This window comes from Solanum stenotomum, chromosome 4 (genome assembly GCF_019186545.1).
Source record: "Solanum stenotomum isolate F172 chromosome 4, ASM1918654v1, whole genome shotgun sequence".
NCBI classification, from domain to species: domain Eukaryota; kingdom Viridiplantae; phylum Streptophyta; class Magnoliopsida; order Solanales; family Solanaceae; genus Solanum; species Solanum stenotomum.
In genome coordinates, this window is record NC_064285.1 from 64,502,919 (window position 1) to 64,517,212 (window position 14,294).

Genomic DNA, 14,294 nt, shown 5'->3' on the forward strand with positions numbered 1-14,294 from the left:
TTTTAAGATGACTTTGTTCCATAGTCGAGATAAAATCGCGGGATGACTCATTTCGAAGTTAGTAATCCCAGGATTGTAGTGTACCAAACGAGAACTAACAATATAACATGCATCATACAATCTTGGTGTTATTGCTTATCAATCAACATGACCTTATATGCCTAGGTGTTCAACTAATTACTAGTAAATATTTGATTTAATACGGTATTTAAGAGAAAAATGAAGACTTTTGAAATTTGTGATCCAAAACAATTTTTAGATATTTGTATGGTTGCATTAAGTGTAAAGAAATTTTTTTAAAGTTAAATTATTTCTAATTATAAGGTGGCATTCTTTTTGGGACGGACTAAAAAAAATGTGTCACATAAACCGCAACGGAGGGAGTATTAGTTATACATATATTCCTTCCTCGTATATAAAAGGGGTTGCTTGAATAGTTAACAGCCTCCACCTCCAACTCTGAATACTTGCAACTTCGAGTCACCAAGAAAAAAATAAAATCTCATATCTTATTTTAAATTTCAAAAATTCTACATATATTTTAAGAGTATTTTCTGTTTGAAGATATCGACCCGATAACATAAAATGTAAAATTACTTAATTTATAAAAATGAAAGGTGAATTATTGTAGTAATTCTTATTGGATTTATTATCTAACTCAAATTGGTTCTTTCACAAAATTGAATAAAAATGGCGCCAATAGGTAGTTAGGTTAGTTAACCATTTTACAACCGCAATTAAAATAATTTGGATATATATATTCTCCAAGAAACTTGACATATTTCCTTATAATTGAAATTGTTGTTCATCTTGTATTTTTAAGATACTTAGAACAAAAAAACTTGATAAGAAACAACAAAGTTTAAAGAGCATTTTCAAAACTAGAAAATTAAAACCAGTAGAGAAAATAGAATCAGAAATAGATTAGAAACAATATACAAAATATTTTTCTCAAAGAAGAAAATCGAGCCCACTGAATGCACAGTGTCCCTTTAAGGAAATTATTCCCCTCAAATAAGGTTAATGTAATATATCTTCCCAGGATAGAATGATCTTACTCACTAGTGTATCGGTACCTAAAACACGATGTCAGCAAACCACTCAACGGCAGTAAAGTACACTTAGAATACTAGATTTAGTAATAATAGAAGTCAAGAAAATTCATTCTCTTAAAATGAGAGGAAACCCTCTATTTATAGACAACAAAACGTAGTGTGAATAGATGCTTATTGTGTCTTATTGTCGACGATTACATGCACTCCTATTCTCCATTTACAATTTTTGTTCATCAAATAATGATATGATTTTTGGATGATTTATAATATAATTTAACTGTCACACTAAAAATAAAAATCAAAATAAGCTATTAAATAATTGTTTAGTATATTCATATCACAAGTAGGAAAGCAAAATCTTATTAATGTCCAAATAGGATTTGTACGTTTATAAATAGACTTATAATTTGGACAAAATAAATTAAGACAAGATGGATTCATTGTTGGTATCAAACCCTAGAAACAATTATTCCACCCAAAACAATATTCCTCATGATATCATAATTGATATACTCACACAACTTCCTGTGAAATCACTTATAAGGTTCAAACGTGTTTGCAAATCATGGTATTCGTTAATTAAAGATGACAACTTCATCAAGCAACACTATGATACTCACCAAAATTGTCAAAAGTACTTTGTGGTTTGTAGAAGACACAAGATTTCCACCCACTACACCATAGAACTTGATTCTAATAGTATAGCCTCTCTTGTCGAGCCTCCGGTTCCAATTTATCAATCACGAAAGGCATTCAATGAAATACAATATTCCTCATGTAAATGGGATACTTCTTATAACATTTAGAGTGTTAATGATGTGTTTAGTATTTCTACTTTTCTTGTAAGCAGTTGATGTTTGATTGCAATGAATGTCAGGCAGCAACTTTGAGAAACACGATATTTGATGTCTTGATCTCTTTGTGAATATGATATTCAGAATATCTGACAAGCTTTTAACTGTATGTTTTTCAATGTTTGTATCTCAGTTGTTTAGTTAGTCCACCATTCATGATCAATGAGTACCTCAGAGTTGTACAAATTTGAGCAGGAAACCAAACTCAATCAAAACCATTTTTAGAAAAGTCCATTTCGACTGAGTCGTATGCCTTTCTGATATCTATATTTACCATACAATGCCAAGACACCCCTTTTAGAGCATTACTAACCTCCTCCTCTGTAATTGGTGAGGCAGGGGCCATCTCTAGCTATCTCTGGGACTTGTGTGGCCTTAATTAGTTCCCAATATATAATTGGAGGAATGCATTCTGAATCTCTCTATGTATTTCTCCCTGATCATTGCAGATGGTAGATATTCTATTTCGTGCCTGTCTTGATTTAAGGAAAGCATAGAAGAAGTTTGTATTCGGGTATACAGATCCCTGGATTTTTGTCCAAGTAGTCGTTCATGAATGTTAGACCATTTCTCCAGTTTCAGAGAAGAGCTGATTCTGGGTGCTCTTCAGTTGCTCAACCAGTTACCTCCTTAGTCATTTACCTGACTCTATCTTTAGCTTCATTCATTGTGATACCAGCATGCTTGTTCTGTTCAAGAAATTGTATCATCTATGCTATTGGGAGTGGGCATTTTTGTCTTACCTTTAAGCTTTATTTTGACAAGTTCCTCTGAGTTACCTCAGGCCTTGCTTGCCATTCCTGTCTAGATTTGATGTGCCTGGTTTATAGGGCATGATGATCAATTTGCAGTCAGTCAGTCTTGGCAAAACTTGAGAGTTTAGAGGAAGATGTTTGCAGCCATCCATTTGTGGTTCCCACAACAAATTTGTAGTGGAGACACGGGATCCCCTTGCCTTAGTCCTCTTTTCCCCGCAAAATAACCTTGACAGTGAAATAGGGGGAAGTCATTGCAATACTCAGCAGGAAATCCATATCCTACCAGTACTTGCTGTAAGAAATCCCAATCAACCATGTCATAAGCTTTCCTCAAATCAATCTTCATCAAACATCTAATTTCTATTATAATAATAATAATGTGTTAGCAGGTCATGACAGTAGATTATGGACAAGAGAACTTCCTTGTACAAATGCAGCCTTGTTCTCTCCTTCAGCCTAACACATATCATCTTAGAAATAGTCTTATACAAGACACATTACAACAAGAGATTGGTCTAAATTGAGCTGCATATTCAGGATCATCAACTTTAGGGATCAAAACAAACGGTGGGTGTGCTCCCAGTACATAGCAAACCACTGAATCCTTCCAATAATTAATCTCAGAACTAATGTCTTCCACTTCTATCTCCACACTAGTAGAGGTATCATAACAAGTCGGGGCAACGTAACATATTCTAGCTTGAATCCTGCATTTCATATCTTTGAGATGTCGAAATCATCCCAACATATTCTGGCATTGCTTAGAGTAAGCATACCTTTTCCAAATATTCCACCTACGTTTTTTAAAACAAGTTAAATAGGAAAACAACAAATAGAATCCAAAAGATTGGAAGAAATTTTTAGATAATTTATTCTAAGATAGGTGTTACGCCACTCTTTTAAGATCAGAATTTTATAGATACGACTTATCCTTCCTAATACATAAAAGGTGTATCTCAAATAGTTAACTGTCTCCACCTCCAACTCTGAGTCCTTGTGACTTCGAGTAACCAAGAAAACAGAAAATAAAATTAAAAAATCTCATATCTTATTTTACATTTTAAAAATTCTACATCTATTTCAAGGATTCATTGTTTGAAGATATTGATCAGATAACATAAAATGTAAAATTACTTAATTTATAAAAATTAAAGGTGAATTATTGTAGTAATTCTTATTGGATTTATCATCTAACTCTAATTGCTTCTTTCACAAAAAATAAATAAAAAAATGGCGCCAATAGGTAGTTAAGTTAGTTAATCATTTTAAAACAGCCATTGAAATACAAATAGGAGAAAGCTCATATATATATATGATATATTGTCCAAGAAACTTCATATATTTCCTTATTATCAAAATTACTATATCGTTTTTCAGAGCCATTGAAACTGCTTTCTGAGATTCAAGAAAAGGTGTAAATATGGCAAAAACACCAGAGAAGGAGGAGGAAATAAAGCAAAATGCTAAAAGGAAACATTCTCTTGTTGAAGAAGAAGAAACAGAGGCCAAGAAAATGAGTTCAGAAACAGCTTTTCAGCTGAAATCAACCCCACGAACCAAATCACGAGAAAGTTCTGATGAGGAAGAAGAAGAAGAGGACAAGAAAATGAAATCAGAAACAATTTTTCCTGGTGAATATTCAGAAATCAAATTCCCAGAAACTTCTGAATTGGTAAATGCACGATTTGGGGATGAAAAAAATCAGAGTGCTTCATTGGAAAAATTTGATGATGAAGAAGAAGAAGAAGAAACAGATGATGATGAAGAAGAAGAAGAAGAAGATGATGTTGAAGAACATGAAGAAGAAGATACAGATGAAGACGAAGTTTCATTTCCAGGATTTGGATACAGCTTTGATGGAGAAATTTTATCAAGATTCCCCGACATAAAGAAAATACTCGGATGTATTGAAGATTGCACTATGCCATTTGAGCAAAAGATAGTGAAAACAGATGTTGACAAGCTTATACTAAGCAGAGATGAGGTGAAAAGTAGAATTTTGCCATTGCTGAAAAAGAGTGAAAAGAGTGATCTTAAAGGCGGGGGAGGAATCGTAGTGAAGGTTTATGATGAATTCGGTAAAAGTTATAAGATGATGTTCAAGTTCATTGATGATCAATTCATGCTTTGTACTAGATGGAAATATTTGTTCGAAGATCATAAACTGAATGAAAATGGAGATTGTTATGCTGCAGTTTGGATGTTTCGACACAAAAGATCACGTAAACGATGTTTTGCTGTGATTATGAAGACGTCAAAAACTCAAGATTAGAAGATTCTCATTAGTGTTTCTGCACTTCTTTTAGAGTGTTTCTGCAGATTTCTTTTGATTAGTTGTTAATCACTCTCATTACTGTTTCTGCACTTCTTTTAGAGTGTTTCTGCAGATTTCTTTTGATTAGTTGTTAATCACTTTCATTAGTGTTTCTGCAGTTTTTTTAGAGTGTTATGTTTCTGCAGATTTCTTTTGATTAGTTGTTAATCACTTTCATTAGTGTTTCTGCAGTTTTTTTAGAGTGTTATGTTTCTGCAGATTTCTTTTGATTAGTTGTTAATCACTTTCGTTGGTGTTAATCTTGAGAGATTAGAGTCTTGTTAATGTCTAGTGCAGTAAAAGTTTACTTCTTTTGATGAATGTAAAAGGCAGAAATATATTGAACTTTTCTTGTAAGAAGTTGATGTTTGATTGTAATGAAACACAATATTTGATCTCTTTGTGAATGTGATATCCCACAAGTTAATGTGATTACGAGATGATCACGGCAATACTTAATGTCTTTGGGAATACTAAAAAATTTATGGCATATCTGAGATTGAATTAGAGTCTTAATGAAGTGTATCTGCAGTTTTTTTTTTAATTATTAATCTTGATAAGTTGTTAATCACTTTCATTAGTGTTAATCTTGAGGAAATAGAGTCTTGTGCAGTAAAAGTTTAGTTCTTGATGTCTAAGTTTGTTTCTTTCTCTCCAAATACTAGCAATGGTCATAGCAAAAACACAACTAGCACTGGATTTTCTTTTTGCTTGTTGACAGGCTCATTGCAATTCTTCATTCCAATCATTGCTGGCTCTATGATTTCCCATCCATACACATAATCTGCTCCAAAGTTTCCGTATAACTCTACATTCAAAAAATAAGTGGCCAAAAGTTTCCTCATGAAGGCGCAGTCCAGAGGAACTTGGATGCCAAACTTCAATAGTCTATCCACTATGGCAAGTCTTTGTTGTGCAGCTAGCAAAAGCGTGAACTGGAATCTTGGATGAATGGTTGATTGTAGAGTTATTGTTTTCCACTGTGGTTTGAGGTATTTGGGCATTAACTTGACGTACATTTTCTTGATAGAGAATCCTTTCCCAGCATGTACTGACAAGAGCCTAGTTAATAGATTTCCATGAAAGCCTTGATGCTGCAGAATCAAATCTTTGGTATCTTTCTTACCACCCAAGAAGCAGCTTTTGATGTGGTGATAGCGTCCAGAGCTCTTGTCTTTATATCGTAACTGTGAATCCATTGTATCCACAGACAATTTTTTTTCCTAGCCGTGCTTCAAAATAGCTGTCTTGTTCCAAAGCTCCAAGAGCAAGATATTTAATCCTCCTGCAGCTTTTGGTCTGCACACCTTTTTCCCATGAGACAGACACTCCCTGTCCAAAGGAAAGTCCTGCAAATAGTGTTCCAAAGCTCCAAGAGCAAGTGATCTTTTCAATACTGGTGAACTGATAGTATCCAAAAGGAAGAGAGCCAATAGTGAAACCGAATGCCTCGACTATCACCTGTCTAGTTGCATCAGAAATGCCAGCCATGTATATTGCACTCTTGTCAACATTGACATGCAGTCCAGATGCTGATGAGCCTATGCCTAGTAGACTCAAGATCTGCTCTACAGAACATGAGTAGATCATCTGCAAAACAAATGTGAGTACCATCTAGCTTCAAACATCTAGAGTCAAAGTTTCCATCCCTCTTCAATTCATAGCTATGACAAAAAGGTTAATTCCCCTGAATGGCGGGCGGTGTTAATCATCAGAGAGAATAGGACACAGTTGATATAGTCCACTGAATAAACTTTGCAGGGAAGCCTAGAGCAATCAAGTGTATTATAAGCTTTCTTTCCTAAGGAGAAATCCACTTCCTATTATATTAGTATTAGTATATCCTTTAAAGAAATATGTTATCTATTATACTCCTGCCCTCAATCAGAATTGGATCAGTGTAGATAATACTAATTGCATTCCTGCTTGATCTCATGGAAATACTTGGAGTTTGAGTCACCACATCCAATCCAAGTGGCTCTCGACTTCTCTGTTCCACCATTTGACAATATATAATCAATCTGCTTCAACATATCCATAACTTTGAAGCCAATGATAATTCCTTCCCCTGCTTATTACACGACATCCCCTTGGTCTAAGTAAGTTGTACATCATCTATGAATCCCAGCCAAAGTAACAGGTCAGAGGATAACCAATGAATTACACACAAGTGCAAGTTACATCAGCTTGGGATAATTTCGACATCACCAATACTGGTTCTTGGCTGTGATAGATCAGTGGCCCAATATGGACATGTCAATTTAATTGTCACGCTATCATAAGCAATAAAGTGATATTCATATAACCAGTAGGAAAGCAAAATCCTATTTATGTCCAAATAGGATTTGTATAGTCACGTTTATAAATACACTTTCTACCCTTAGTTATTTGGACAAAATAATGGATTCAGTATTTGTATCAAACCCTAGAAACAATTATTCCGTTCCCCATGATATCATAATTGATATACTCACACAACTTCCTGTGAAATCACTTATAAGGTTCAAACGCGTTTGCAAATCATGGTATTCGTTAATTAAAGATAACAACTTCATCAAGCAACACTATGATACTCACCAAAATTGTCAAAAGTACTTTGTGGTTTGTAGAAGACACAAAATTTCCACCCACTACACCATAGAACTTGATTCTAATAGTATAGCCTCTCTTGTTGAGCCTCCGGTTCCAATTGATCAATCACGAAAGGCATTCAATGAAATACAATATTCCTCATGTAATGGGATACTTCTTATAACATACGCTAATGACATAATCATTATGTGGAATCCGGCCACTAGAGAATCAAGAAGAATCCCTTTGAGTAAGACGGGTGGTCTTTATAATTTTTGCTACTTTCCGAGAATTGAAGGCTACAAAATATTTAGACTAGGACCTGTAGTCTATAATGGTGACAAGGATGAAATGGATATTGATATATTTTCAACGAAAAGTAACAGGTGGAAAACGGTTGGCATATTTCCTCCAGATTATTATTTCGAAGGTACTAGCGTTGTTATGTCAGATGGGATTGTTTATATGATGGCGGAGAGGAAAGAAAATGAAAATTGTACAATATTACGTTTTTGTTTGGACAAGGAAGAATTTCAAGAGGAATTGTTGTTTCCAAACACGATACCAAGTGAAATACATGTTGTAGGAGAAAAACTATGTTTGATTGGGTCATTGATGAGTAATCATAAGATTCATGAATTTTGGTTGTATATGATGAAAACAAATTCATGGAATAAGATATTGACAATTCGATTACCTTCGAAAACTTGTTTGAAACCTTTGAGTTTTATTAAGGATGGAGGGATCATGTTTAAAAATTACATGAGTAAATATGTGTTCAAGGCTTACAATTCAACAACACACAAATTGGAAAAAGTTAATGTAGCTGGACTTGAAGGACATAACTTCAAAGAGGTTGTAACCTACGTCGAAACTTTATCCTCTCCGTTTCTTTAATTGATATATACAAACTTGTGTTCTGTTCGGGTACGTCAAGAGAAGATACTGTTTTTTTTAGAGTGCGTTTCTGCAGATTTCTTTTGATTAGTTGTTAATCACTTTCATTAGTGTTAATCTCGAGGAATTATAATCTTGTTAATGTCTTGTAAAGTAAAACTTGACTTCTTTTAGTATGGAACAGAGACTACGTAGTAGCTTTTACATGAATGGCTTTAATATTTGATGTCTCGATTCCTTTTGTGAATACTCAAAAACGAATGCCCATGTTTGATGTCTTGATCTCTTTGTGAAAATATGATATATTCAGAATATCCTTCAAGTTTATGTCACTTCGATTTGTGAATACTCAAGAATTTAGGTTGAATTAGAGTCTTACTAATGTGTTTCTGCAGATTTTTTTTTATTAATCTTTGTAAGTTGTTAATCACTTTCATATAACAAGTAGGAAAGCTAATTGGATCTTTTAAACAGTTAAATTTAATTGTCACCCTAGAGCTATTCATATAACAAGTAGGAAAGGAAAGCAAAACCGTATTTATGTCCAAATAGGATTTGTACGTTTTTTATGAATAGACTTATAATTTGGAAAAAATAATTAAGACGTACGATGGTTTCATTATTTGTATCAAAACCTAAGTACCCTAGAAGCACCCAAAACAATATTCCACATGATATTATAATTGATATACTCACCCAACTTCCTGTAAAATCACTTATAAGGTTCAAAACCATTTGCAAATTATGGAATTCGTTAATTAAAGATGACAAATTCTTCATTAAACAACACTATGACACTCACAAAAACTATTGTCAAAAAAACTACTTTGTGGTTTGTAGAAGACAAAAGATGAAGAACCAATTCGATTACTATCACTACACCATGGAACTTGATTCTACTAGTATTGCCTCTCCTGTTGAGTCTCTTGTTCCAATTGATCAATCACCAATAGCATTCCGTAATATACAATGTTTCTCATGTAATGGTATACTTCTTATAGCATATGCTAATGATATAATCATCATGTGGAATCCGGCCACTAGAGAATCAAGAACAATCCCTCCTAGTAAGACTGGTGGTCTTTATAATTTTTGCTACTTTCCGAGAATTGAAGGCAACAAAATATTTAGACTAGGACCTGGTGTTATAAATAGTGACAGCAATGACATGGATATTGATATATTTTCAACGAAAAGTAACACATGGAAAACGGTTGGCATATTTCCTTCAAATTATTATTTCGAAGATAGTAGAGTTTATATGTCAGATGGGATTGTTTATATGATGGCGGAGAGGAAAGAAAGTGAAAATTGTACAATATTACGCTTTTGTTTGGAGAGGGAAGAATTTCAAGAGGAATTGTTGATTCCGAACACGATATCACCAAGGGGAATAAATGTTGTAGGAGAAAAACTTTGTTTGATTGGGTCATTGGAAGATAATGATAAGATTCGCGTATATTGTTTGTATATGAAGAAAACAAATTCATGGAATGAGATATTGGCAATTCAATTACCTTTCAAAATTTGTTTGAAACCTTTGAGTTTTATAAAGGATGGAGGCATCATGTTTCAAAACTATATGAGTAAATATGTGTTCAAGGCTTACAATTCAACAACACACAAATTGGAAAAAGTTAATGTAGCTGGAATTGAAGGACTTCACTTTATTGAAGTTGTAACCTACGTTGAAACTTTATCCTCTCCATTTCTTTAATTGATGCATACATGGTTTGGGTACGTGAAGAGAAGATGTTGTTTTTTAGAGTGTTAATGGATGTGTTTCTGCAGATTTCTTTTGATTAGTTGTTAATCACTTTTGTTAGTGTTAATCTTGAGGAATTAGAATCTTGTTAATGTCTAGTGTAGTAAAAGTTTCAATTGTTTTTTTAGTAGTTGTACTTTTCTTGTAAGCAGTTGATGTTTGATTGCAATGAAAGTTATTGAGAAACACAATATTTGATGTCTTCATCTCTTTGTGAATACGATATTCAGAATATCCCACAAGTTTATGTGAGTACAAATTTGACCATTTGTACTTCTTATGTAAAATTTGGTGTTTAAGTTGTTATAACTTGTAAGAGTCAGAGAATGATAGAGTTGCATTTGGGGAAAACTAATTACGGAATTAATCTTTAGATGAGTTTATCCCATGGTCGAGATAAAATTACGGAATAACTTATTTCAAAGTTAGTAATTCCAGGATTGTAGTGTTATTTTTGTCACATGTTGAGGAATTCTTGAATAACTAATCTCAAAATAGCTTATTCCCAACTGAACGAGCACTAACAATATAACATGCATGATCCAATCTTGGTGTTATTGCTTATCTATGAGTTTAGATGCCTATGTATTCAACTAATAATACCATTAGGTGATCGTTTGATTGAAAATAAGTTATTCCGAAATATATAATAATAACATAATTATAATATATGAATTAAATAATAATGAGTATACTCTTAGCAGTAAATATTTGTTTTATTTGATTTTTACTTTGAACGACGTGCACCCGACAACTTCTGATTAGTCTACAGCAAAGCCACCAAGAAAACGAAGCTCTCGCACTTCGAATCACCTTATTTGGCTGAGAAATGAGGGAGATATGATCTTTTACAGTTTTTGATAGGGTTCTGATTTTTCTGCATTATATACACCAGTTTTCAGCCTTTTTTTCGAAAACTTTAAAACTCCGACGGGGTGCTTTGAACTCGTTCGGAGCTCCATGCACGCAAACAATATATACAACCGTACAAAATTCGATATTCCAAAATCAATGGCGCAGTTGAAATTTCCATACGAGGTCATCTTGACAAAAAGTGGTCTCACACCCAACCGTCATTTTAAGTCAAAAACCACAAAAGGGCTCGGAAAAATCTCAGAGTCCTCGGGACACAAACGAAGGGTCAATCTAGAACAAACTCGACATTTTGGAGCTAACCGCGCTGACGGAATTCTCATCCGAGCGCGTTTTCTCAGAATGCTGACTAAAGTCAAACTAAGACTTAAACTTTAAAGTTAAAACGCATAATTACACTGACTCAAACTGAAAACCTCGGGAGTCATGCCGACCATGCTACTAACCTCAAATGACCCTTTCAGAGCTGATGAAATCGTCATAATTGGATTCAGATGTCATCTTCTTGAACTTTTGATCGAAAATGATCGTTCAAGGTTCATAAGCTCCGAAAACACTAAAACTCGCACAATAACCAAACGAATGACCAAGTGACCAAACTGTCAGTCCCAACAAGTCATAAATGACTTAGGGTCGCTACATGAACGCTCTAAACGACACACAAAAGGCAAACCACAAAAATGAACGCTCTAAACGACACACAAAAAGGCAAACCACAAAAATGACCAGGAGGGTCATCACACAGCTAAACTGATAAGTCTAATCAATAAGAAATTTCCAAGAAAAAAAAATTGACGGCGGCAGGGGAGGGGGTGGGGTCTCCACCTCTAACTCTGAGTCCATTGACTTGATAACATAAAATGTAATTTAAACTCCATGAGAAAATGTAAATTGCATATATAAATAAAGGCATATTATTGTAATTTTGAGGGGAAAAGGGTCAAAAATACCCCTCAACTTTAGTTTATTGTTTGACTTTACCCTCGCCGTTAAAATGAAATTAAATTTACCCCCCCCCCCTCCTCCCCCGTTACTAATTTCACCAAAATTACCCCTCATTAGATGGAATCCCCAAAATTGACCCAAATTACCCGAATTTTAATAAAAAAAAACCTATTCCCTATTTTTAACCCAATGACCCGACCCCTCTAGAATAACCCAGTTAACCCACTTAACCCAATGCCATGTTACCCATTCTCCCAAATTTCCTTTACCCATTTACCCATTCTCTCTTTTTCTCCATCAGAAGCTAAGTCGAAGAACGATCCTCCATCGAAGAAAAGCCAGTTTAGGGAGGATCGTTCTTCGACTTAGCTTCTGATGGAGAAAAAAAAAGAGAATAGGTAAATGGGTAAAGGAAATTTGGGGGAATAGGTAGCAGGCATTGGGTTAACCGGGTTATCCTAGAAGGGTCGGGTTATTGGGTTAAAAATAGGGAATAAGGTTTTTTTTTTCAAATTCGGGTAATTTAGATCAGTTTGGGTCAATTTTGGGAATTCTGTCTAATGAGGGGTAATTTTGGTGAAATTAGTAACGGGAGGGGTAAATTTAACTTCATTTTAACGGCGAGGGTAAAGTCAAACAATAAACTAATGTTGAGGGGTATTTTTGACCATTTTACCGGGGATTTATACCTTCTTTCACAAAAAAAAAATTAAAAAAAATACTAATTAAAAATTGGCGCCAATAGGTAGTTATGTTAGTTAACGTATATATAAATCATTATAAAGCCGCCGTTCATATATTCTCCAACAAACTTCACATTCCCTTACAATCGAAATTAGTATATACTACTTTCTGAGATTTTTTTAGAGCTTCAAGAAAGGTGTAATCATGGTGAAAACACCAGATAAGGAGGAGGAAAGAAACCAAAATGCTAAACGGAAACATCACAATGAAGAAGGAGAAGAAGGAAAGGCCAAAAAAATAAAATCAGAAAGTTCAAATAGTGAACTTGTGAAATCTACAACCCCTCAAATCGAATTCGCAGAAAGCTCTGCAGAAAAAGAAACAGAGGCCAACAAAATCAAATCAGAAAGTTCAGAAAGAACTTTTCTTGATGAATTTCAGGGGAAATCAACAACCGGGCGAATCAAAATTCCAGAAAATTCTGACGACAAAGAAGAGCAAGAGGAAGAGGAAGAGGAAGAGGAGGCCAAGAAAATGATATCAGAATTTTCAAGAATATCTATTTTTGGTGAATATCCTCTAGAATTCGCAGAAAGTTCTGAAAATGAAGTAGAAGAAACGGAAATAGCTATTTCTGGTGAATATGGACGAATGGAATTAGCAGAAAGTTCTGATGATGATCAAGACGAAGAAACGATGTTTTCAAGAAAAGCTATTTTTGGTGGATATCGAAAAAGTGAATTCACAGAAAGCTCTGATGATGATCAAGAAGAAGAAATGGTATTCGCTTTTTTTGGTGCATACAGACAAATGGAATTCGCAGAAAGTTCGGATGATGATGAACAAGAAGAAGAAATGGAATTTCCAAAAGTAGATCCTTTTGGTGAATATCGAGATATTGAATTCTCAAAAAGTTCTGATGAAGATGAAGAAAAGGAAACACAACAACAACAAATTTCCAAAAAAGCACATTTTGGGGAATATCCGCAAATTAATTTCCCAGGGACTCCTGAATTGGAAAATGCACATTTTGATGATGTAAAAAATCAGAGTGTTTCATTTGGAAAACACAACATTCTTGATGAAGAAGGAGGAGGAGGAGAAGAAGAATTATCACAACCAGAATTAGGTTACAGCTTCGATGGGGAAAAGTTATCGAGACTCCCAAGTATTCCCAACAAAAAAGTCAGTGTTGAATATTGCAGTATGCCGTTTGAGCAGAAGATATTAAAAACTAATGTTGATGAGATTATTCTAAACACAGATGAAGTGGAAAAAAAAATTCTTCCATTGCTTACAAGAGAAGAAAGTGAAGGACTTTTTTGCGAGGGAATTCCAATGAAAACTTACGATGGACTTGGAAATTGCTATATGATGATTTTCCAGTTTCGCGATGACTTTTACAAACTTTGCATTGGATGGAAAATGCTGTTTAAAGATCACAAACTCTATGAAGATGGAGAGTGTTGTGTTTCTGTTTGGATGTTTCGACACAAAAAAAATAGTAAACCATGTCTTGCTGTCAAGATTAAAAGAATTTGATTTGTGTTGTAATGATGTGTTTCTGCAGATTCCTTT

At 34.2% G+C, this 14,294-nt stretch overlaps 3 protein-coding genes across 3 annotated transcripts; all 3 read left to right on the plus strand.

Moving 5' to 3' along the window:
• Positions 1-4,087: 4,087 nt before the first annotated feature.
• LOC125861661 (putative B3 domain-containing protein At4g03170) lies at positions 4,088-4,939 on the plus strand. The gene is made up of 2 exons (XM_049541514.1): positions 4,088-4,373; positions 4,506-4,939. Exons 1-2 carry the CDS (start codon positions 4,088-4,090, stop codon positions 4,937-4,939), a joined length of 720 nt encoding a protein of 239 aa, XP_049397471.1.
• A 4,360-nt stretch (positions 4,940-9,299) lies between these two features.
• Positions 9,300-10,166, plus strand: LOC125861662 (putative F-box protein At3g21120). The gene has a single exon (XM_049541515.1). It carries the CDS (start codon positions 9,300-9,302, stop codon positions 10,164-10,166), a length of 867 nt encoding a protein of 288 aa, XP_049397472.1.
• Positions 10,167-12,920: 2,754 nt separating this feature from the next.
• Positions 12,921-14,258, plus strand: LOC125861663 (uncharacterized). The gene is made up of 2 exons (XM_049541517.1): positions 12,921-13,629; positions 13,720-14,258. The coding sequence occupies exons 1-2, from the start codon at positions 12,921-12,923 to the stop codon at positions 14,256-14,258; spliced, it is 1,248 nt and encodes a 415-aa protein (XP_049397474.1).
• Positions 14,259-14,294: the final 36 nt, after the last annotated feature.